The sequence below is a fragment of the Colletotrichum jinshuiense genome, chromosome 9 (genome assembly GCF_051148585.1).
Source record: "Colletotrichum jinshuiense chromosome 9, complete sequence".
Taxonomy (NCBI): Eukaryota; Fungi; Ascomycota; class Sordariomycetes; order Glomerellales; family Glomerellaceae; genus Colletotrichum; species Colletotrichum jinshuiense.
The window spans coordinates 743,464-766,318 of record NC_139316.1 but is presented as its reverse complement, the minus strand read 5'-3'; the positions used below and the strand labels follow the sequence as shown (position 1 = coordinate 766,318).

The 22,855-nt window shown below is 51.2% G+C and overlaps 7 protein-coding genes across 7 annotated transcripts; 4 read left to right on the top strand and 3 right to left on the bottom strand.

The window, feature by feature from the left end:
• Positions 1–1,397: 1,397 nt before the first annotated feature.
• EsH8_IX_000224 (uncharacterized protein) lies at positions 1,398–2,499 on the top strand (the record flags this gene model as incomplete). The annotated part of the gene is made up of 3 exons (XM_083266560.1): positions 1,398–1,554; positions 1,628–2,028; positions 2,095–2,499. The coding sequence occupies 3 exons, from the start codon at positions 1,398–1,400 to the stop codon at positions 2,497–2,499; spliced, it is 963 nt and encodes a 320-aa protein (XP_083130125.1).
• Positions 2,500–3,740: 1,241 nt separating this feature from the next.
• EsH8_IX_000223 (Alpha/Beta hydrolase protein) lies at positions 3,741–5,326 on the top strand (the record flags this gene model as incomplete). The annotated part of the gene is made up of 2 exons (XM_083266559.1): positions 3,741–4,347; positions 4,413–5,326. 2 exons carry the CDS (start codon positions 3,741–3,743, stop codon positions 5,324–5,326), a joined length of 1,521 nt encoding a protein of 506 aa, XP_083130124.1.
• Positions 5,327–5,867: 541 nt separating this feature from the next.
• On the bottom strand, positions 5,868–7,054 carry EsH8_IX_000222 (Alpha/Beta hydrolase protein; the record flags this gene model as incomplete). Its single annotated transcript, XM_083266558.1, has 2 exons — positions 5,868–6,786; positions 6,840–7,054. The coding sequence occupies 2 exons, from the start codon at positions 7,052–7,054 to the stop codon at positions 5,868–5,870; spliced, it is 1,134 nt and encodes a 377-aa protein (XP_083130123.1).
• A 2,484-nt stretch (positions 7,055–9,538) lies between these two features.
• Positions 9,539–10,693, bottom strand: EsH8_IX_000221 (zinc-binding alcohol dehydrogenase family protein; the record flags this gene model as incomplete). Its single annotated transcript, XM_083266557.1, has 1 exon — positions 9,539–10,693. The coding sequence occupies one exon, from the start codon at positions 10,691–10,693 to the stop codon at positions 9,539–9,541; it is 1,155 nt and encodes a 384-aa protein (XP_083130122.1).
• Positions 10,694–11,176: 483 nt separating this feature from the next.
• EsH8_IX_000220 (uncharacterized protein) lies at positions 11,177–12,039 on the top strand (the record flags this gene model as incomplete). The annotated part of the gene is made up of 7 exons (XM_083266556.1): positions 11,177–11,320; positions 11,381–11,412; positions 11,473–11,567; positions 11,615–11,681; positions 11,735–11,795; positions 11,845–11,878; positions 11,948–12,039. The coding sequence occupies 7 exons, from the start codon at positions 11,177–11,179 to the stop codon at positions 12,037–12,039; spliced, it is 525 nt and encodes a 174-aa protein (XP_083130121.1).
• Positions 12,040–12,595: 556 nt separating this feature from the next.
• EsH8_IX_000219 (BTB/POZ domain-containing protein) lies at positions 12,596–13,480 on the bottom strand (the record flags this gene model as incomplete). Its single annotated transcript, XM_083266555.1, has 1 exon — positions 12,596–13,480. One exon carries the CDS (start codon positions 13,478–13,480, stop codon positions 12,596–12,598), a length of 885 nt encoding a protein of 294 aa, XP_083130120.1.
• A 4,624-nt stretch (positions 13,481–18,104) lies between these two features.
• On the top strand, positions 18,105–19,454 carry EsH8_IX_000218 (uncharacterized protein; the record flags this gene model as incomplete). The annotated part of the gene is made up of 5 exons (XM_083266554.1): positions 18,105–18,663; positions 18,718–18,773; positions 18,838–18,936; positions 18,988–19,284; positions 19,362–19,454. The coding sequence occupies 5 exons, from the start codon at positions 18,105–18,107 to the stop codon at positions 19,452–19,454; spliced, it is 1,104 nt and encodes a 367-aa protein (XP_083130119.1).
• Between the last annotated feature and the right edge of the window lie 3,401 nt (positions 19,455–22,855).

Sequence of the window (22,855 nt, the reverse complement as noted above, 5' to 3'; positions counted from 1 at the left end):
GGGTTCCGCTGCCGCGGCCGTTGCCGCGGCCAGCTGCTGCTGCTGGCTAACTCCCTGTATTCTGGCTGAGTAATCCAACAGGGAGGATAATCAGGCCTCGCTAATAATCAAATTATAGCCGAGACATATAAAACGGGTGATGCGTCGGTCGGAACTGCAGGCTGGCAGGATCCGAAGAAATTACTCAATGGTTCTAGTAGTGAGGCGTGACGTCACTACCTTGCCGTTATCCCCATCGAGTGTGGCATGGCTAAAACCCATATGCCCCTCTTACTATACTTACCTTTCCGCTCACAACCAAAGTGCATGGCAGTATGTCAATCAATTCCTGTTTCTTCTTGGCTTGTACGGTACGGTATTTTGATAAGATAGTCACTAGTACTTCTATTATGGCCAAAATATATCGAAAAAAGAAGTACTGATGATTAGGCTGTTTGGTTAGTCAAAAAGTCTTCAAGAAGAAAAATCTCCCGCAGCCCAATTGGCAAGACTGTAGGATAGGCAATTCAACATAGTCCGTTGTACTGTTTCAGCTTCTCAGTTATTAAGTTCAGCATTTCGAGATGTAGAATCAGATTAAAAAGAGCACGAAGAGCAGGGTCCTCGAGCTTTACATGTCAATCTTTCCCAGCTCTTCGCGCAACACAGTCAGACGATTTGTACGGTCCGTACTCAATTGATTGAGACCAGCTATGCGAAAGAGACCCGAAAGGCTCGCCCAGACACTTTGAGAACCACAATTTTCGAAAAAGGACTTATGTCAATTCCGGTCATAGACGACCGGCTTTCCTCACTCACCGACGATGGAGCCTGCGAGTCGCCCTCTTTGGCCGCAACGACCCCACAGCAGAGCCTACAGCAAGGGGGTTGGTTACTTATACAAACTTGGCAGCTGAAGACACCATATGAGAGAAAGGATGTATCTTGAAATACGAAGTGATTGCGGCACAGTTCTCCCAATCAAGTTTTACACCACTCAAGGCCTCTTTCGGCCTTTAGCTCTTTACTGCATCGACTTGTAAGATGGAGTGGAGAGCTACGTATGCCAACCCTTAAGATTCACCAAGCTCCAATTAATTTGCCTGAACCTAAATGCATGTAGATTGAAGGGTAGAATCATGAGAAAGAGGCCTCAAGCTAAACATCGGCGATGATTGTGATGGTAAATCCTTGCTACATAAAGGCGGAGTTCTCATCGCTTGGCGGAGGTCTACAGACCCTCAGATGAGTATTGGCATGAGCGGAAAGGATTATAAATAAGACTCGAATGACTCTCACTTTGATATCTCTTAAGCCCCAAAGCAGCATCATTCTTTGAGATCACTTGCAACCGCCTGCACCACGCACATTTTGTTCCAGCCCCTCCGTCTGAGTCCATTTTACCTACCGCCGCAAAGATGCCTTTTGTATCTTCATGGAAAACAGCACTAGTTGCTCTTAGAGCCAGTATTGCTTTAGGTGCCCCTTCCTCTCTGAGCATCCGCCAGTTCGACGGTACACGACCTGCGCCAGGCATCGTCTGCGAAACCCTCATCAGACCCAACTTCGATGATTGTAAGTCATTCACAGCTTGCGAAAAATATTCATACACTATACTAGTCAAGATCTAACACATGAATCTGAAAAGGCTCTTCCATCATCAGCGGAAATTCATACTTCGGCAGTGGCAACGAGATCGAGGTCTGTGTTAACGCGAACGCGTGCCGTGTTTGGCGTGAAGGCAATTGCCGCATCTCATTCTGCAACAACGAGGGCTCAGAGACCTGTAACTTGAACAAGGAATGGGGCCGCAGAACCAACGAGATTATCGGCTTCTGTAGCGTTACTGAGCAGGGTGGTTACGAGACGCCCGCCGAGCCGGCGCCCTGGACCGAGGTTGCTGTGAGATCTAATCAGGAGTGGCGCATGGCCCTCAGCGGTACCACCCTCAAAACCGAAGCGTACCAGGAGATGTCCGTCGAGGAGAACGCCGCCGAGGTCAAGCTTCTCGAGGCTGCCAAGTTCGAAGCTCGACAAATGAGCGCGCGTGTGAGTGATCACTCCTTTCTATCTATAGTCTTAGTTATGTTGGCGCTGACCTGAACGAAACGATAGCAAAGCGAGACTTTTCAGATCGGTAACCGCCGTCTCAATGTCGAGAAACCCGGCGCTGCTTATGAGGTCACGGGCCCGTTGAGGAATGGCGCGACCTTCGAGTCTGGCAAGACCGAGACCCAGTCCATCGGTATCACTGCCTCGGTCACCCTGGGCGGGACATTATTCGAGGCCATGACTGCTGAGATTGGAATCTCGGTGTCGGCAGAATTATCAATCTCGAGCTCCACAACGGTCTCATTTGACATCGAGTGCGAGGGTGAGCAGGAGGGTGTTGTTGCCTGGCGCCCTCTCTTTGACTACTACGAGGGAACTTTCCAGCCGAGCGGCGACGCAGGAAGCATCTGGGTGCCTCTAGATAACGACGTTTCCCGAAGCAACTTCGACTATCGTTGCATCGGGTAGACTCACAGTTGAACCTTACGCGTACTCGACAAAATGGGTACCCTAATAGAAGCATCGGGGGAAAAAACGACTGTTTGATGCAACTAATGGACATCTTTATTGATGGCCGCGTAGCTCTCGTCTTTGATACGTCTTTCTTCCATAAAAAGTAGAATAGCCAGATCTTTCATATGTTCCTTCTCCAGAACGAATATATCCCTACTTTTTGGTACTTCAGTTCAAGCCAATACGACTGGGACCATTCAAGTATCGACATTTGTAAGGTGGCATGCTCGGTTTGACGAGAAGCCAGAGATTGTAGTTGCGACACAAAATTTTGGTCTCACCTCAGAACCGTGACTTAGGAGATCTCAATTATGGTAAGAGCCAACAGTGCTTTTAAATTCATGCAAGAATACAACGACAACAATCCAGGGACTCGTAAAACGCGTCAAATACCATCGACCTGATGGGTGGTCTACTTCTGGCCACAGAACATAAATTGATATTAGCCGAATGACCAGAAACTACAGAGAATGGAAACATTTCAAATGTATGCGGATTCAAGGTTCAAGTTGAAGTGGCCCGACGGGTGAACGGTTGATCAGAGCGAAATATAAGTCGAATTTAAGCATCCGCGACGTACCTTTAAAAACGCACAAAAGACAGCAGATGTTGTTTTCTTCACAAGCGGCCATGCAGGAAACTGTTGTAATGCGGACCTGTAATAATCGTATTTAAAGCACTCATACGACAATTCCTTGCCGTTGAACGATTCTTTAACTGATTCATGGTTACTTCCGTGGGAAGGCACGGCGCCGGATTGGTTAAGGTTTGTCGTTTCTAACTTGGCTCCTAACGTCTCACATTTCCTTACACAACCGGTGGGATGATTGGCCAGCAAAAAGTTTATAAACTCTATTCGCCCCCCAATCCGTGTCGTTTCATCCCATTTGCTAAAGCTAGCCCTGGTCGCTAGCGGGAAGTGATACAAGCGCGAGACACTCCTGCACCAGAAGCAAAAGCGAAAATGTTAGCTGACACGCCTCTACAGAGCTGCTGCCTAAGGCTGTGTTGATTCGAGGTTGTTAGCCAGGGGAAGATGGAAAGTAACCTGCAGGATGAACCACGCCAGTTGAGCTTAACTCATAAAGGATGCCGGCCCCTGCCGCCCTTTTGTTCTTGTTGGGGTTTCTAATGATTCTTCACGACGACAGCCCGCATATCTCACATGTTGTCGTTAGTCGGGTAACCCGTTCACCATGGCTATTCGCTTATTCTTGGGCGTCGCCGCACTTATCGCCACCGCGGTGGCAGCGAAAATTCCTAAACCCGTCGGACCAGCTCACCAAGAAATCCCGGGATCCATAGTGTGGACATCTTGTCCCACGGATATCAGACCCTTCAGAGGAAACAACAACTCACAAGCCCTTCAATGTACCAACTTCTCGGTTCCTATTAATTACGACGATGCTAGAGGACCTCAGGTTCAACTAGGGATTGTAAAGCTGCCCGCGCAAGGCCAGCGCATCGGTAACCTCTTCGTAAACCCTGGTGGACCGGGAGGTGCGGCATCAAGCATGGTTTTGGGAATGGTCTCTAAGCGGCTTTACATCAGCGACGCCGTGCGACAATCATTTGATATAATTGGAATGGATCCCCGCGGAGTTGGATTGAGCACGCCACAAAGATGCGACACGAATTTGGCCAACCAGCCTAGCGAATTTGATGCCACCACGCCAGAAGGGTTCCAGAAGCTTTTTGACTACAACAAAGCCGTCGGCGAATCTTGCCGATCCATGACTGGACCTATCTTCGATCACATGGACACGATCTTAGTGGCTAAGGACATGGAAGCAGTGCGTGTGGGTATGTGGTCTTAGGATCGTCATCGTCTGTTTTGTGGTCATCGAGATATTCTGACAGACTTATAGCTGCTGGAAATGAGCCAATGAATTACTTTGGGGTATCATACGGCACACAACTAGGGGCTCAGTACGCCGCCCTGTTCCCAAGTACAATCCGCGCCATGGCCCTTGATGGAGTGCTGCAACACACCGGCTCATTCGCATCGAATATCATGACCCAGGCAACGTCTTTGGACACTACCATCCAGGCATTCTTTAGGTTTTGCGAAGCCGACGCAATGAACTGCGGCGAAGGTGGCCAGGAGATTCGTCAAACATGGAACAAGGTCCTGGAGGTCGCCGCCGCAGGAAATCTGAAAGCTGCCGAGTGCGACGGGACAATTAAAACTCGGTGCCTGCAATTAGCCACCCCGAACAACGTGATCGGTGCCGCTCGGTCTACACTAGAGTTTCCACAAGACCGAAAAAGCTTTGCGGAGGCTCTCAAGCTTGGAGCCGCTGGCAATGGTTCCTTTTTTTCTCCTGGTCTTCTGTCCGGAGATGTCTTCATTGACTCTAGATCGCTAGCCATTACGAATGTGCAGTGTCAGGACGGCCACTTCTTTGCAGCGAAAGATCACATCGAAGTACTGCGAATGGCGGAAATGACTCGAACGTTCACTGTGACGCCCGGGATGGGAGACTTCTGGAAGAGAGTTATCGACTGTACTGGCTATCCTGTCAAGATCACGAATCCGCGGACGGCGTTGAATATCAAGGGGACACAAAACCCAGTACTGCTTGTCCATTCGAGATTTGATCCTGCAACGAGCTTTGTTTATGCCGCTGGTATGGCTGAGGAATTCCAAAACGCTACCTTGGTGCTTCGGGAAGGATCTGGTCATACCAGTTATCTTGGAAAGGGCGATGCGTCACGGGCAGTAGATGACTATCTGGTTAGCTTGAAAATCCCGCCACCGGGAACAATATTACAAAGTTAGATTCTTTGTTCAAGAAGAGAATCAGAAAGTTGTATGTATCAAGGCCAGATATGCAGCATAATCAAGAATTCAAGTCATTCTTTGTGCTAACTTGGATTTTGATTGTGACGTAGTGAGCCTCCAAAGTGTTTGAGCAATCACAAATGTTGGATAAAAACTACCCTCGCCATAAATACAATGTGCGACTTAGCTGATATCCATAAAACGTTCGCTGGTCGGGCTTCAAGGGGAAGAATAGAACAAGTCACGAGGAAAAGTTTCGAGACTTTGCAAAGCATATTCAATGCCTAGAACTGAGGATGTTGGTATGGACAAGATGGTTGTTTCTACAAACTAAGTAACTGCGGTATGGACAGAGCATGCAAGCAAAATTTGGGAGATATGATAAAAACAAAATAACAAGTACAAAATGACTGGTATAAAATCGTGGCCTGAATATCCATCTCTTAGCCAATATTTACTAGTTTGGCATGGCGTTCTTCATCATAGAGATCGCAATGCCGCCCGCGTGAGTCTTACCAAAGCTAAGCCCTACGCAAACTCAGGCTGCAGTAATGGGAGGGGCTTGGAGGATCCACTCTCCAATCATCTTGATAGTCTTCTGCGTCTTGATTTGAGCGTCCTCAATTAGCACCGGGTCGCGAACGAGTCCATCGAGGTGTTGGTCGAATCCGTGGACGGTATCAGGGACCAAAAGCCACCTGTAACGGCTTCCGTCGGAGCTCGAATCTTCAAAGTGGAATCTCTCATCATCAAGAATAAGCTCGCCTTTGCCAACGGTCTCTTCCTTTCCGACAACAGCAGGAGGCGGTTGGCGGCCCGCAACTTTGTGAATAAGTCTCTGGCCCTCGTGGCACAGCATGTCGAGCTCGCAACCGATCATGAAGATGTGCTTAGGAAATGCCTCTTTCGGGGCGTAAAACGGACTCAAAAGAGGATTGTGAGTGCTGTCTCCAGGGACTTTGTAAGCCCAGTCAAACACTGGCGCCATTCCAAGAAGGAAATCCTTCTCCTTTGCACGGAAACCGCCCAAATCAGGTTTATAGCGCCGTGATTTGGCCTTTTCCTCTGCTGCAATTGAGAGGTCAGTCACCGGATACAAGGGGACAATGGCTGTCAAGTGCTTCTTGACTCTCTCCAACTGTGAGACTGCGAGAGTAAGATTCCCGCCTGCAGACCAGCCGGCCAAAGCTACTCTGGTACGGTCCAAGGGAAGAGAGTCGTCGTTTAATGCGGCGAGAAAGAGCTCTTCACAATCATAGATTGGCTTAGGGAAATGATTGGCGGGAGCTTTGCCATAGTTGAGTCCAATGACGACGGAATGGTGCTGCGAAGCGTACGTCTGGTTCCAATCGTCATTGTCATTGGGAGTGCCAACCACAAAACCACCTCCATGGATGGTGAAAAGCACAGGCAGCTTGACTTCTGATGTCTTGTCAAAACATTTCGGGAAGAAAATTCTAGAATATGTCAGAATCTGCGCCAAGCGCGCGAAGGACTTGGTCAAACTTACCTGACTGGAAGGGACGGTCTGCACTCGTAAGTCTTCACGATTTCTGGCGCGTTCTTGGGCGGGATGATGCGCGCTTTGACATCAAATGCGAACAGCGCAGGCTTGACCAAGAGATTTTGGATCACGAAAGCCGTTGTGCCATATCCTAACTTTGACAGGAATGGCAATTCTGGGACGCGATGTGAGTCGTCGCTGTTGTTCTGATCTTCGGCCATGGTTGAAGCAATGTTGGGTTGAGTTGTTGGGATGCTTTTGCGTTGCAGTTGCAGGAGTTACAGGTGTTGCACAGAGGAGCGGGCGGGGTTGGTGCGAGATTGACTGGGCGGGAATGGACTCGGTAGTTGTACTCATATGCACCTCGGTTTCGCATCCGGAGGACCGTGGCTAGCATTAAGCCGAGTACGAGACATATACGAAACGGACTACATGAGCCACGCGGCGACCATGATTGACAACGCCGTAATTGGAGCTCCGAACCGACAAAGGGTTGGAAGCGTATTAATTCCGGAACCTAGAAAAGGCACAAATACCATCTCGAACCCGATTAAGCTGGTAGTTGACAGGCGACATCTCTTGGAGGCCTGTTTTCTGCTATCGAGTCGGCAGTACACCAGCGTCAGTTCTGCTCCCCACCCAATCTCAGATCAGACAAGATCTTGAGAGACGTAATAGCACAGCCCAAGCAATACTTTAGCGCACATGCTAGTCTTGATTCATGACTCACTGCCGAACGGGTGAAAATTTCTTACCGTCAGTGCGATGGAGTTGGCCAAAGATTTGGGGCATTGACCGGAGTTTAGAGCAGAGGGGCTTGGTCTCTCTTGAAAAACTTGACAGACAGAAATTCGAGTGTGTAGATCGACGTACTGTGTGGAGACTTCCTATCAATGCCTGTAAATTGTACGATTAAATGTGCTTAATGTAGACAAACCAACACGGAGACCACGTCGATGTCGGTTACTGCATACCAAGCGGTATGCGCGGGCCAGCCTGTTTTTTTTAATTGAATCTTACAGTTACATGGCAACAACGCTCGACCATGTACCTGATTTAGGAAGTCCCCCAGAAATCAACCGTTTTAAAGAACATGAAAGGCCTGGTAACAGAAGAAAAAGATACCAGGTTTTAGTTTTCTTTAATCTTAAAGCAGACAGATTCACGTACACAAAGTCCCACGAGTTAAGTTAAATTTATAGGAAACAAAGGGAAGAAGATAGATACACCTAATTTCATTTTTTTTCTTCCTTTATAAGCTAGAATAAGGCTTTGAAACGGAGCTGGAAGTGCTGCAGCTGCAAAGGTTGGCGCCGAAAGTAAAGTCAGGTAAAGATGTGTATGTGTATGAATTGTCTGAAGTGTGACCTAAGAGAAAGCTTGGTATATTCAATCAATGTTATGATATTGTCCGATGTATTTATTTAAACTAAAGAGTGCTATGTGGCTGTCTTGGCAGCAAGTCTTGCGAATCAAAAGGCATAGATCGGATATCTTCAGTCACTAAGTACTTGCTTGCTCAAACGATTATGCAAACAGATCTCATAGTCTTGTCAAGGCAAGCCCCTGCCCAGATGGAGAGGATTATGAGTCTTATTCCTTAATCCAAGCCGCCTCGCCATCAAAGCAAAGCATCAGTGCTTTAACAAGGCTCCTAGAGAGGGCTTGATTTTCTAATCTTGAACACTCTCACGAGAGGACAGCGCCTCACTGACTGTTCAGTCTGTTCTATAAAAAAGGGGGAAAAAAAGAAAATTTGCATTCAACCACTATGTTCTTGGCTTTGTTGTAGCACGGCACGTTGACAAAGCTGGCAGATGAAGCAGGGATGACACCTGTTCATGTTGTGGAGATGATAAATACCTTACAGACGGCTGCAGGTATGCCTTTCGCACTATGGCACGTCAGGCATGGAGAACATAGTAGCCTTTAACGAGACATATCATAAGATGGGGGCTAAAAACCCAAGTATACTATTGTTACGGCTGCTAGTTGTAATGCTGAAACGCCGGCCTATTCAAAGTTATATAAAAACAAGCAGCGCGATATTAACGTACTCTTATTCTCTTTCCTATTTCCATTACCCTCCGTATTCTTTTCTACTCTTTGAGTCTCTCTCTGTGTTTCATTTTCACATATTGTTAGAAGTCCTTTAAAATCAGAAAGAGGAATAGAGAAATGAGAGTTGGCAAACAAATGTCTCGACCATCTGCAGGCAGGCCCAGTTGTCGGCACTGCACGTATTATTCCCGGCCAATCTCTGCCGACACCGGCTGCTTGGGCCGGTATCTTATCTTCATCGTCTCCTCTTTCCTTTCCCGCCCAGGGCCACACATCCCACGCGCGCTCCAAATACATGCCAAGCCGTCACCGCACATTTTAAATGATAAGAAAGGGCGCTAACTTAGTCTGCCTTGGTGATTGTGGGCCATTTGCGGGGTTGCGCATGATGATAGCTTCAATTTCGTAATGGGCATGTTAGTCGATGTGCAGTTTTCAGTCCCGGAATTATCTCCTAGAACATCCAGAAGTAAAGTCTAGTTTGGCGCATATATGACACAAGCTCATTCTAAAGAAGCAGCTACATCAATCTCCATGAGTCTATGAACGACGAAAGGTTGAAAGGATTTTTACATTCTGTCTATTCGCGTGCTGAAAGCTCTGCGGCTTCTTGCAATTGGGAATACATTTGGCATTTGCCTTATTTATAATGCAATGTTGTAAACCAACTTCTCTGCACTGACTGGTTTCATCCATGGCTCTTCCCTGTGCTGCGCGCGATCCTGCATGGAACCCGAACCAAGCAGCGCGAATCCGTCAGGTACAATTCGTTCCATCCCCCCCGGCATGAGACGAACAGGGTTAGGGGTAAGCTTAGGACTGCCTGATAACCACGTGTTAAAGGCGCTTGCAAATTCCCGCGCCTGGGGAGACGCCGGCACAATCAAGTTCTGATAATGTATCTCGACTCCAAATGCTTCCCATACCGCTCCGTATATGGGCTCGATCTTTAGGCCTTCAGAATCGAAAGCACCACCCTCTTTCGAACGGACGATTGCCATCTTTCCATCCTTGCGGAGTGTGCTGCTTGCCAGCTTGACAGTTGATCCCTCCGATATACAGTCATAGACGAAATCAACACCAGTTGCCGCCCCAGTCAATGCTCGCACTTGGTCCGGCCAGTCCGAATCCCGGTAGTCGACAAGGGCGTCGTACGCGTAGGGATCAGCTTGGAGAAATGGAAACCTGGCCTTGCTCGCGACCCCGATGAGCTTGACCACCGCTCCACAAGCTTCCGCGCTCCGACGCACGAGTTGCGCCACGTACATTCCGACAGATGTTGACGCACCATAAACTAGGAAAGAATATGGCGCAACAGCTTCGTCTCTGTGGGGTTCGGTGCTCGGCTTTTCGCTCTTTGTGCTTCTCCAGTTGAACGGCGGCCTCAAGCCGAGCCGGTAGAAGATGCCCTGAGCGGCCGTCAAAGCGCAAAGGCTCACGGTTGCGGCTTCCTCAAGCGTCATGGAATCGGGAATCCGCCATATCAGGTCCGCGGGGCATACGAGGTACTCGGCGAACGCGCCGGGGCGATTGTTAACACTGCAAGCGCCTTGGAGGAAGCCAGCAACGCGTTGCCCGGATTGATGCGTGGTCGCATTGGACTCGACAACCGTACCTGCGAAGTCACTGCCTACGGTTCGCCCCGTCTTGCCGAGGGGATTTAAGACGTAGAGTGAGTCCACCGGGTTCAATGCGACGGCTTCCACGCGGATGAGCACTTCCCCATCGTTGGGAACAGGGCGGGGGATTGTCTGCACAGTGGCGGTTTTGTCTTCTGCATTCAGTAATAGCGCTCTCATGATGTTGACGCAGAGTTGTATTTGCCCGCAACACTTTTTTTGACGAACAAGACGATAAATATTTATGATTTGGCATCAATTCGAGTGAATCTTGCGCCTTTCGCGTGACTAGACTAGATCAATTGAGAACGAATCAGGAAATCCCACGCCGCCGAACTTGCCGAGAGGGCTTATCTAAGCTGCGCGGGGTCTGGAATACCCAAGGAGCACTCGAGAATAACACCCTAGACCCCAACACGCGGATCCTTATCCTCAAAGTAATCTAGAGTCCCGAAATGTCGGGATCAGAACTCGTGGCTCCCCGCTTTTGCCCCAGTTACCCTTATCTCTCGGGAAACTTCGTAGTTTATGTTATCGATCGCTTCTGTACGATAAGTATAAATTGAGAGCAACACAGGATGTCCTACTGGTATCCTGAGCAGCCTTTCTTCTTCATCGCATATTCGAACTTGAACGTCTTGTAAAACTTGAACACAGCTTAACATGTTTTGCTCTGTTGTTTTGTTGGCCCTGGGTGCCCTGAGCGCCTGCTCGGCACACTTCGTAGTCCCCAATGACGACCAGGATATGTCTGGCCTTACGGTCAATTCAATCCCTGCCGCAAAACGTGTAGAGTATATGAGGAAGGTAAATCAATAACAATCAAGTCTACAATACTCGCTCTTCTTTTCACTAACGGCTTCTCAGGCAAATGAAGCGCTGTTCCGACAAAGCGGCCCGTATGTCTCTGCCGTCTGACTTACACCACGAACAAGGGGAACTGATATGGGAGCCTGCAGTTGTCCTTTTGCTGCATATGGCACAATCATAGTCAACCACACTAGCGACGAGATTGTCTGCGAGGGTGCAAACTTCAGAACCGGGGACCCTACTAGTATGTGGCACATGAGAGAGAGTGTTCTCAGTCTGACGAGGTTGTAGTTCACGGAGAGATTTCGGCCATCAACGCATGCACGGCCAAGTTTGCGGCACAGGGAATGACCCCTTCGTAAGTCAACGTTAGGGAATTCTAGTATTCGGCCTGGTTTAACTTCCTTGTAGCGAGATCTACGCAGCATGGGGAGAGCTGTCTATCTACACGAACGCTGAGTCGTGCCCTATGGTATGTGTCAGGAGACACGAAGAAAGTGTTCATAACTAACGGGTTGCAGTGCGCAAGCGCCATTCGATGGGCTGGCTTCAAAGGTGGGTTACACAAGGCACATACAACACATTGAGGAAACTGAAAACTGACGTGTGTTTCTTTGATTTCAGAATATATCTACGGCACGACCATCCAGCACAACTATAACGTGGGCTGGGGTGTTATGACTCTTAGCAGCGTAAGGACTCCTAACCTCAATTGAAACCCACAAAGAGTTGCTGACCTCGATCTTTAAGTACGACGTCTTCCAACAATCCCGCCAGCTTCCTGGCTATCAGACTTCGATGATTGGCCAGATCTTGACTAACGAGACGGACCCGTTATTTTCGTGGCAGTACAATGCAAGTGCACCTTGTCCCAACGAATGTTTCCGAGTTCCCAGCGTGGCTAGAGGTGGAACGACTTGCTCGAACGTCACTGTTTCCCGAAGGGACTATGATGCCTTGTGAGCAGCCTCGGCGCTGACGGTATCACGAAGATAATTCGTATAGAACTCAGTCATTGGCAGTCCGTGAATAGAATCGGAGCAGAGATTACAGTGTTCTCCCATCATACTGGCAACAAGTGAAGCATTCATAAATCTAGGTCCACCAGTAATCAGCACTGTGCGTGCGAAGGAATTATTTGTCTACTTTGGTCTAAGAAGTGAGGGCAACCTCTCCCAGATGCATTGCCCTAAGTTATAGCCAATGCCATTAAAGGACGTTTTTGGACGCAAAATCCCAACCATGCGCCACTTGTCTAATTGCATGTTCAATTTATAGTGGTTTCCAACTATTGATTCCAGATTCATGCGTCAGGTCACAGACCTCTCTGTCGAAAAGAAGCCCTGCAGAATCTGTGGGGTGCCTTCGCTTCGTGACGATGTTGGTAAGCTCATTCTCCTTGAACTTGGCATCGATGTCGATGAGGGCCTTATCCCTAGACTCCCAGTACTTCGGAAGCTCACTGATGATCTCAAATCCTATTTCGGGAACTTGGATGAGCAGGCGACGGAAGCCAGGCATGTTGCGGATTAGGCTCAGGTCTGCGACGCAGTTCTGTACGAGCAACTTCCTGAGCTTGTCGCCAGGGATCGTGTTAGCAAACGCAAATTCGATGACGTTGAAGAGTAGATGGTATCCGCTGTCGCTCAACTTGGCACGTACCAGGCAGCCGTGTAGCCTGTTCAGACATAGCTGCCGTAGCTTACTGATGTTGTACCTGTCCGCAAACATATATACCTTGACGTGGTGCATGCATATTTCCCCAAACTGGCGATTCTCCATCAAAAGGTCGGAGTCCTTCTCCAAGTCCTCCTTTTCGGTTCCGGGGAGTCGCTTGGGTAAACCGTACAACATCCCGTCAGCTCCTTGACCAACAAACAGGTCCATGTATTTGAGATACGGCTGTCTTCTGCGGAGTAACGAGTCTTGACTGAATAGATGTTCGGAGAGAGAAGCGTAGTCTTCTTCGGATAGCTCAACGATGGGAATCAGCATCGGTCTGTCCTGAGTTGTGGTCTCCTTCTTGGAGCTCTGCGGATTGGGCATCTCGTAATTACCATATAGGGCGTACTCGATGAAACTGGTGAAAATCTGCGGTTCAATGTCGTCTAGCTCCACAACTCCCTCTTTCGACTCTCGCATGCCGTTCTTAAACATGCACCTGAAGACATCGGAGTGGGGTGCAACTGCCTTTTCGTGGATTTGGAAAGCTTTTCTGTTGGGTCCAACCAGCACAGTGATGACCCGAGAGGTCAAGACGCTGCAATCAAAGTCAGCTAGAAACCAGAAGGAGATGGAGGCAAAACTTGATGCCGACTTGCCTCTCAAGGTCGCCAATGCTGCTCCCTGCCATGTTCGTCGAGAGATGTCCGCAATGTAAAATGCCCCGAACTGTGACGCAAAGTTTCTGAGTTACTGCGGAAGAAAGCCCATTCAAGGGATATTTGGTCGAAGAATTGTGATTAAGAGTGGAGGTGTAGGTGCTTAAGTTGTTGGTGAGTTCAAGTTCGGACTGTGGGCTTAAGAAGGTTGAATGCAGGAGCGAAGAACTGCGCAAATGAAGAAAGAACGTTTTTATCTCTAACTAGCGAGCCCAAGAGGCGTTTTCCCTTTCCATTTGGTTCAAGAAAATTGAAGCCGGGTTTTGTAAGGAAGGAAGAGAAATTAGCAGAGTTTCGATGCCAGGTATCTTGCTTTGCTTGTGGCAGAGCTTTGGCGTGCTAAAGGCTAGATGTCCAAAAGAGGGCAACAGAGTGTGTGCTACAGTTCCCGATAGATTCAGCAATGACGTAAACATGCATGTGAGAGAAACCGTCTGTTTTTTTGGTTCTAATGTACGCACTTGAAGGCCCACATCCTGTTTACTCATTGGCATCTCTCTCGGTGCCGAAACAACTGGTATTCATTCAATGGGTGCCAAAGCATTGCGTGTATACTTCATACCGCTGTAAAACTTCGAAAGTGATAATGTAATTCTTCCAAAAGCCCGATTTTGAGCTTCGAATGACAAGATACTCCTTAAAACATACGTTTCTTCTGCTAATTGAATTCAAGGATTTGTAGTAAGCTGGCTTTATGGGTGTCGGTTTTCGGTCCAAGTAATCGGTTCAACTGCACTGCCTGCACCGGAGCCTTGCATTTTGTTCATTTACTCTCTACTATAATTAGTTACACATCATCTTCGTGTTTCTCGTTGCACATAGTAGTAACATAGTTTCAGTGTATCTATCCTGGGGGACGAGGAAGGGGGGCTGTGGGAACTTACTTACACACGACGCAGCGGAACTCTTGAACTTCCTTGACCTGCCCCTCAATGAAACATTCAGTGACTTTCTTCCAAATTTGTAACCTGGAGCTTGTATTGCGAAGATAACTGTAGTCAAAGAGGAGTTGTAGCATGTCAGATTCTGTATGCGTTACCTCTGTCTCTTCACCAACCTCGTCAGCCAGATTCCGACGAACTTTGCTAACACGTAGGCCCTCGAAATTTCCAACGTCTTAATTTTTTTTAACCAGGACGTAAAGCTGACTTAGTAGGTTTTAAAATGCTGGGAATAGACAGATCTATTTTGGAACGACTTTCCTGCTGTCTCTCAGCGCCTCGTTTCCTGCCAGCCGTGAATATGGGCTCGCCGTCTCTGTCCATATTGGGCCAGCTAAAAGCGCCATTCCGGGCACCTCGAAAGCTGGCTCGTCTTCACATGTTTTAGCAAAGAGTTTGAAGGTTAGCCATCCGACTTTCGAGCTCCTCGTGTAGCAATCGTGAAGTCGCCGCGGTAGGAAGACTCCATCAGCTTGGCAAAAGTGTCTGGCTTAACGTTACATCACACCGCTCTTACCTCGACGGACTCCTGCATGCTTTTTGTAAGGAGTGTTTGGAGTCTTCGAGAAAGGTTGGCGAGGAATGTTTTGTTGATAGTGTTTTGCACTTTTTCCGGGGCCAACGAAAAACTTGGTAGCCCGGGACTTGGCGATCCTACGCAGGCTCAGTACTGAAACGTTTCCCCAGGAGATCTAAACTACTCGTTCGTATTCTTTTCTACTTGATAGTTGTCCATTTTTGTTAATGGCGAATGTAGATATCGCTTGTAGGCACTCGGTCTTTGGCCGGATGGGGTTGGGAAGCTATGAGTTTGATGGACGAGGGCTTTGTATTATTCGAGTAGTTTGGAGATAAAGAAATTTTGATTGAATTTGGAAAGATCAAAGAATTTTACGCATAAACATTGGGCTTTGGATTCGTCTGTGGCGAGAAAAGGCATTAGATGGAGTTCTCGCTTATTCTTTTTCGTCCATCAAAAATACTGGTGCCTTGTGGATATTGATTGTCAGTGACCAGCTACCCGAAATCGTCTTTCTCTGCTCTACATTCCTTCCGATGCCACAGAAAAAATATTTAGTTCGTGTTACTAGGTCTAAGTCATCCGCGTCGCTCATGACTCTGTTTACGTGCCCATATCGCTGCCGACAATCCACACAAGATTTAACCAGAAATCCGTTGCATTATACTGCTACCTAGGGAATGCTTTCCACCCTCGCAAATTACAGGCAACCTGTTAAACATATAAACTGTCTTTCCATGCCTGTTTTGGCCGCCTTTAAATGCCAATACTTTGCCTTCACCCAGGCTTGGCATCTTGGCCACTTATGCTCATTCATCCCTGAGAATTACAATCCAAATTCCGTTTCTTTAGTACTTGAAGACCAAATATCTCCATGGCCACTCAAATTTTTTGAAATCTTTGCCAAGCATTCTTCGAAGCTACCCCTGTCCCCCCGTTGGACCTTTGATAGTGACTTGATTTTGGCCTTCTCCTGCAGCTTATCCAAGTAGCTCCTCGAAGAAGTATTGAGGGATCTCTTCAAGTAGGATAGAATTAAATCCTGGGATCTCTACCTCAAATCGATTAAGGTAACCTGAGCGTTTCATCCAGTCCATATGGGCAACGCAAAAACGCGCAAGTAGTTCCTCTAGGTCTTTGGTGTTGCATCCCGGACTTCTATCGCAGAGATGCAGCAGATCGAGGACAGCGTCAAAGACACCTGCCTGGATCGGGACATGCAGCAGACTCTGATGAAGCCTTTTGAGGCAAAACTCTTTAAGAAGTTCAAAGTCGTATCGTTTAGCGAGGACATACAGTTCTGCATGCGACAGGAACACTTTAGAGTGTCCAACGCGATCAACGTCTTTCATTTCATCGAGCCAAGTCGGCAGAAATGACGAATTCTTGGCGTCTGCTTTTGGCATCGCCTGATTGTTGTTGAAGTATTTTTGACAAAATCGGAATCTAGCGCTGGCAGTTTTATCCGTCGTCTCCATCCAAGATATAATGGACGGTGCCTTCCAATCTTCATCAACCTTGGTTTCAAGCAAGATGGAGTCGCTCTTGGCCAATTCAGCGTTCGGTATGTTCTTAGAAAGTGGGAGCACCCAGTAAGTGTTGTAGTGAACGTACTCGAAGAGGTGAAGGAAAGTAGACATCTTAACATGGTCCCAGATCACGGTTCCATCAAGTGAACCTCGCATTTCGCCTGTGAGCTTGTCTCGGAGACATTTGGGTAAACGCCTCCAAAAACCTCCGTCTACGTTGAATTCGACTGCGTCTAAGCCGATCAAGAATTTGATTTGCCTCGGCCTGAAGATTCTGCTTTGTGGTTAGCTTGGGAGACTCGCGGGGGAAACTGGGGGCATCTGTCAGGTGTCTTAGTACCGAGTGAAGAGGTTAGCGACTAGCACGTAGGTATTGGGTGTGACTGTCATTCGAATCTGCCTTCTCTACAGCTGTGGCGCCCGTACGGCGCCTTTATCCCCGCTCCGGATCAACTATTCCCCGTACCGGACCCCGGTGGGTCCCCGGTGCCTCCCCGGCACCCCTCTCCCGGCCCGCGCCCCTGACACGATCCCCCCTCCCCGTAGGCCCTGCCCTCAGGGCCGGGTACCGCCATCGGTCCCTGACCGGTTGGTGGCCCCCGGTGACCCTGCCTCCCGTCTGCATCTCGAGGGAGGTCTGGGAACCTCCCCCGGGCTTTGTAGGTGCGGGATCAACGGTCGTCTCCCCAGCCGTCCGTTAATCCGCATTCTACACTCGTTCTACCAGCGCCTGCTCGGCCAGATAGGCTGGTCCGCCCCTGGCGGACCCCCGCCCATCCTCCGGCTAGGTACAGTCTCCCTGGCCCCCGCTCCTCTAGCGGGGACCACTGTTCCCGCTGGTAGGGACTCCTGTCCGCCTGGCGATGCCGTCCGGCTCCGGTGGTGGGCCCTCCCCCACCGGTGCCTCCCGGGTGATTCCCCCTGCGCCATCCCCTCATCCTCGAGTAAAGTCGAGCACCTTCCCGGTTGTTGGCCCTCCTTTATCCTTCCTGTAGGGGTTGGTCCTCCTTGTAGTGGTAGTCCTTTGTTCCAGGGTCTCTTTGGACTAACCGCCCTATTTTTACGCGTGTTGGTTGGGCTGTTAACCCCAACTCCGCCTGGCGGAGGCGATCCGATTGTCAGGGCTGTGAATCGAGGGGGAGGGCTGCGGTGCCTCCCTGGTGCTCCCCTCCCCTGTATAGCCAGTATACCCCTTTTCCTGGCGGCAGCAGGCTCCTTCCTTTTCTGTTGCGCCTGCTAAGTGGGGATTCCTCTACTTCTTCCACCTCTTCCGCTTCTTCTTTTTCTTCTTTTCTACAACCTCTATTAATTCGTTTTTCTGCGCCGTTTTTTCGCTGCGCCGCCACCACCACCAACAACAGCAGCAGCAGTAGCAACAACAGCAGCAGCACCAGCTCCCTCCCCGCCGCCATGCCCCCCAAGCAGACCCCCGACGTCCCTGCCCCGCCTGCGGGCCCTGCCGCGGCCACCTTCCAACCCCAGACTCGCAAGGGTCGGGGAGGCAGGAAGAAGGCCACCCCCGGCGACCCCCCGGCTCAACTCCCCCTCCCCCCCCTCCTTACTCCTGGCGCCGCCGAGACCGCCGCCGTCATTGCCGCCGCCAAGGCCAAAGCCGCCGCCGCAGCCGCTGCTCCCGCCGATCCCCCCGCCGACGACTCCCCGGTGGTCGCCCCCCCGGTCGACAATTCCCAGGCCCCCGCTCCCAAAGTCGTGGCCGCCAAGCCCGCCGTCGTCGCCAAGCCCACCTCGAAGGGCAAAAATACCTCGGGCCCTGCCCCCCCTGGCGGTCCGGCCGCCGACGCCCCCCTGGTGCCTCTCCAGTTGTCCGACGACGAGGACGACATCGAGGGCTTCGATGCCGTGGTTCGCACCGTGCCCTGCTGCCGCTGCCTCCGGCAGATGGTGACTTGGAACCCTGACGCGCCCAACGCAGGCGTCGATCCCCTCCCCCGCTGCACGGAGTCCACCTGTAGGTCCCCGGTGCCTCCCCAGTGGTCTCCTGTTGTTGCTAATCCGTTTTTAGCTGCCAGCAACAAATGCGCCCGCTGCTACGGTATGCGCAGCAAGGAATGCGTCCAGGTAAGTCATCTCCCTCCCCTGGGGCAACCACCCCTGTGGTTGGGTCCCCGCTGACTCTCCGTAGGGTAACCGTACCACCGCCTCCGCCGCCATCGCCCTCAAGAATATTTTTGAGGAGCTACGTACTGAGTCCGATCCCCGCGCCGCCTGGCGCCTTGAACTCGTAAGTCCCATCCAGCAGGTCCCCGGTGCCTCCCCGCTGACCCCCCGGTAGGACTCCAATAAGAAAGCCCAGCTTGCTGGCAAAAAAGCCCTTCAGCGCAAGGCCGAGAACGTCAAGAAGCCCGACCACAAGCGCAAGGCCGAGGAGGCCGAGGAGGAGTGGCTGCTCCGCCGGGAGAAGGTCGAGGCCATGAAGGAGACCGCCTCCGCCGCAAGGAAGCAGGTCCGCGCCACCAGAGAGTTAGTGGATGCCCAGCTGGCCCACACCGAGGCCGTCAAGGCCCAGACGGAGGAGATTCGTTCTCTTCGAACTCTCTTCGGAGAGTGGGGTGTTACCTATTCCCGTGTGGTAAGTGATGGTCCCCTGGTGCCTCCCCGGTGCCTCCCCCCTAATCCTATGCCGTATGTCTCTAATTTTCGTTTCAGCATGCCTCCGATCTCGACTCCGAGCATGGCCAGGCCCTCGACGACGACGAGGAGATCGAGAACCAGCTTGAGTCCGAATTTTTCGATGCCTAGGGGTGGGGACGCCTGGGTGCTCCCCTTCGCTACCCCCGGTGCCTCCCCGGTGGTTCCCGTCTGTTGTTTCTAGATTTTCTTTTTCCGAGCTTGCTCCGGCCTTACGGCCATTATGCTCCCTGGCCAAAGGGCCTGAATGATGATTTTTAACCGGCCGGCGTGCCGAGTCTCCTCCTGACCTCCAGTGCCTCCCCGGTGCCTCTCTAGTGACTTTACCTCCTTTTTCTCCCCTAAATGTGATTATACCTATAAGGTATGCCTCCTAGGGCCCTGAATTGCATTTTTTCCTCGTCCTGCTTAGGGGGCCCCCTTCTTACACCTGGTGCCTCCCTGCTGCCTCTCTACCAACGGGACCCTTTATTTTGGTCTTTCTCCATCTGTAGCCGTTAGGTGCCCCGGCTGAGAGGTCTGGGAATCGGCTTTTTGGCTCCGCCTGCATGTGAGGTCCCTCCCCTTACCCCCGGTGGCTCCCCGCTGGCTCCCCAGTTACTCGAGCCTCATATTCCGTCCTAAGTTCCACGGCGACGTTCCTTTGAGGTTCCCAAGAGTTTTCCTCGTCCTTATAACCCTTCCATTTAATAAGGTACCATCGGTTGCGTGGCGGCCCCCTATGACCAACCACCCTTTCCACCTCGTAGATATCCTCTTCGGTATCGTCAATTGGAACGTCCCGCGGCGATTCCTCTATGCCGTGGAATTTCTCGAGTTGGGAGGGTGAGAAGACGTTGTGAATTCTATACCTCGTCCCTACGTCTAGTTCGTACGCCCGGCCCCCGTTGACTACCCGGGTCACCGCGAATGGCCCTAGGAACTTGTCTGACAGCTTCTTTGAGGGTCGCCTCTGCTTAATGTGCCGAGTTGACAGTAGTACTTTCTCGCCGACAGCAAACTCGATATCCTTCCTCCGTTTATTATACCACTTGGCGTACGATTCGCCTGTTACTTTCAGCAAGGCCTGTATGGCCTCCCGCCGGCTCTGCAGTTGCTGTACCCGCGCCCGCGCGGATGGAACTTCGTGCGGTTGTGGCCCGACTACCACTGCGTCGTTCGGCCCCTTCGGCGTATAGCCCATCAGGGCCTCCGCCGGTGGTACCCGGGTGGCGCTATGCCAGGACGTGTTGTACACGAATTCGGCCATAGGCAGCCATTGCGCCCAGTCGTCTTGGTCGAGGTTGCAGAACGCCCGCAGGAAGTGTTCAACGTTCTGGTTTTGCCGTTCCGTCTGCCCATCTGTCTGCGGGTGGTATGCTGTGCTCAGTTTCCTCTTGACAGCCAGCAGGTGGCACACCACCGCCCAGAATCGGCTCGTAAATAGGGATCCGCGGTCCGAGATCATCGCCTCCGGTATCCCGTATCGTAGGCATACGTTGTTAACTAGGAGAGTCGCCAGCTCATCAGCCGTGAGTGTGTCCCTCGTCGGGAGGTAGAGGGCGTATTTCGTAAGCCTGTCAACTACCACCAGTATGCTGTTGTACGTTTTGCCAGTGAACCCCCTCGACGTTGGTAGCTTGGTGATAAAGTCTAGGGTTATGTGCTCCCATGGGCGGCTGGGTACCGGTAGTGGTGCCAGTTTCCCATATGGCAAGTGGTGCCGTGGCTTAATCCGCTGGCAGACGGCGCATGTAGACACATATTCCTTCGTATCCTTCCTCATCGATTTCCAGAAGAAGGTTCGGCCCATACGTTTAAGGGTGCGAGTTACTCCCAGGTGGCCACTTGTTGGCTCGTCGTGGAATGCTTTCAGTATCTGGAGTCGTATTGCGTGGCCGTCTGGCACAACCAGCTTCCCTTTATATCGTTGATAACCCTCGCTGTCGCGCGACCAGTTGGGTCCCAGGTTCCCGGCCGTCGGCAGGGAGGCCCCCTCATCGCCTTGCGCCCTTTTGATCCCCTCCTCAAGGCTCTGTTCGAGTTGCTCAGGCATTGCTAGCGGGCCCTCCCCTTCTTCAGTGGTATTGCAGCGGACCGCGTGGATCGTTGTACCCCTGAATCGTCCGAGGAAGTCGTCTAGGAATGCGTTGTTGGCCTCCTGCTCCTCCCCCTGCGTAGGGCGATGATCCGGCCGGCGGGACAGTCCGTCCGCCGCGTTATCCTTGCCTGGCCGATAGTCGATTTCGAAGTCGAATAGGGATAGGTCCTGCAGCAGTCTCGCCTGCCTGCTGTTGAGTTGGGGCTTGGCAGCAAGGTACCGGTGCCCTAAGTGATCGGTGAGGAACGTGACCTTATGCTGTGTATACAGCAAGTACTGCCTCCAGTGTAGGGCCGCCTCTCGGATGGCCAGTAGCTCGGCTTCCGGGGCCCCGTATCTGAGCTCCGCCCCTCGTAGTTTGCGGGATAGAAACGCAACAGGCCCCCATGCCCCGTCTTGGAGCTGAGAAAGGACACCGCCGATGGCAAAGTTCGATGCGTCCGTTTCCACGCGGGTGGGGAGCCGTGGGTCGAAGTGGCGTAGCACCGGGGCCTTTGTGAACAGGATTCGCAGCTTATAGAAGGCCTCCGTCGCGGTGGCGGTCATCACCGGCTCCCCCTTTGCCTTGTCTGCAAGCCTGTCAGTTAGAGGGGCACATACCTTAGAGTAATTCCTGATAAATCTCCTGTAGAACCCCGTGAAACCCAGGAAGACTTGGATGTCTTTAACGCTGCTGGGCACCGGCCACTTCGCGATGGCGTCCACACGGTCTGGTTCCATCGCTACTCCCTCTGGCGATACCACGAACCCCAGGAAATCGATGGTTTGTGTGTGGAACACACACTTCTCCGGGTTGGCGTATAGGCCAGCGGCGTCTAGCCGGCTGAGTACCGTCTGGACGGCTGCCGCATGATCTTCCCGGTCCCTCGTGAAGATCAAGATATCGTCCAAGTAAACAATACAAGTGATGTCTACCAACCCTGCCAGCGCGTTGTTGACGTACGCCTGGAAGGTAGCCGGCGCGTTTACTAGGCCGAACGGCATAACCCGGTACTCAAAGTGGCCGTACCGCGTCCGGAACGCCGTCTTCCACTCGTCTCCTGGGCGGATACGCACCCGGTGGTATGCGTCTTTTAGATCTAGCTTGGTAAACCAACCGGCCTTGCCCAGCCTATCGAGGATTTCCCCAATTAGAGGCAGGGGTGTACGATTCTTGATGGTGACCTTGTTGAGCCCCCGGTAGTCAACGCAGAGGCGTAGCTTTCCTCCCTTCTTCGGTACGAATAGTATTGGGGCTCCCGCCGGGCTCTTCGATTGTCGGATCCAACCCTTAGCTAACGCAGTGGCGATATACTCCCGTAGCTCTTCCAGCTCCTTTTCCGCCAGTGGGTAGATGGGGCCGAACGGCGGCTCCGTCCCTGGCTCAAGTTCGATAGCGTGCGTGCGAGCCCCTTCCTCTGCAGGCCGTCCCGCTAGGTCTACGTTGAACACA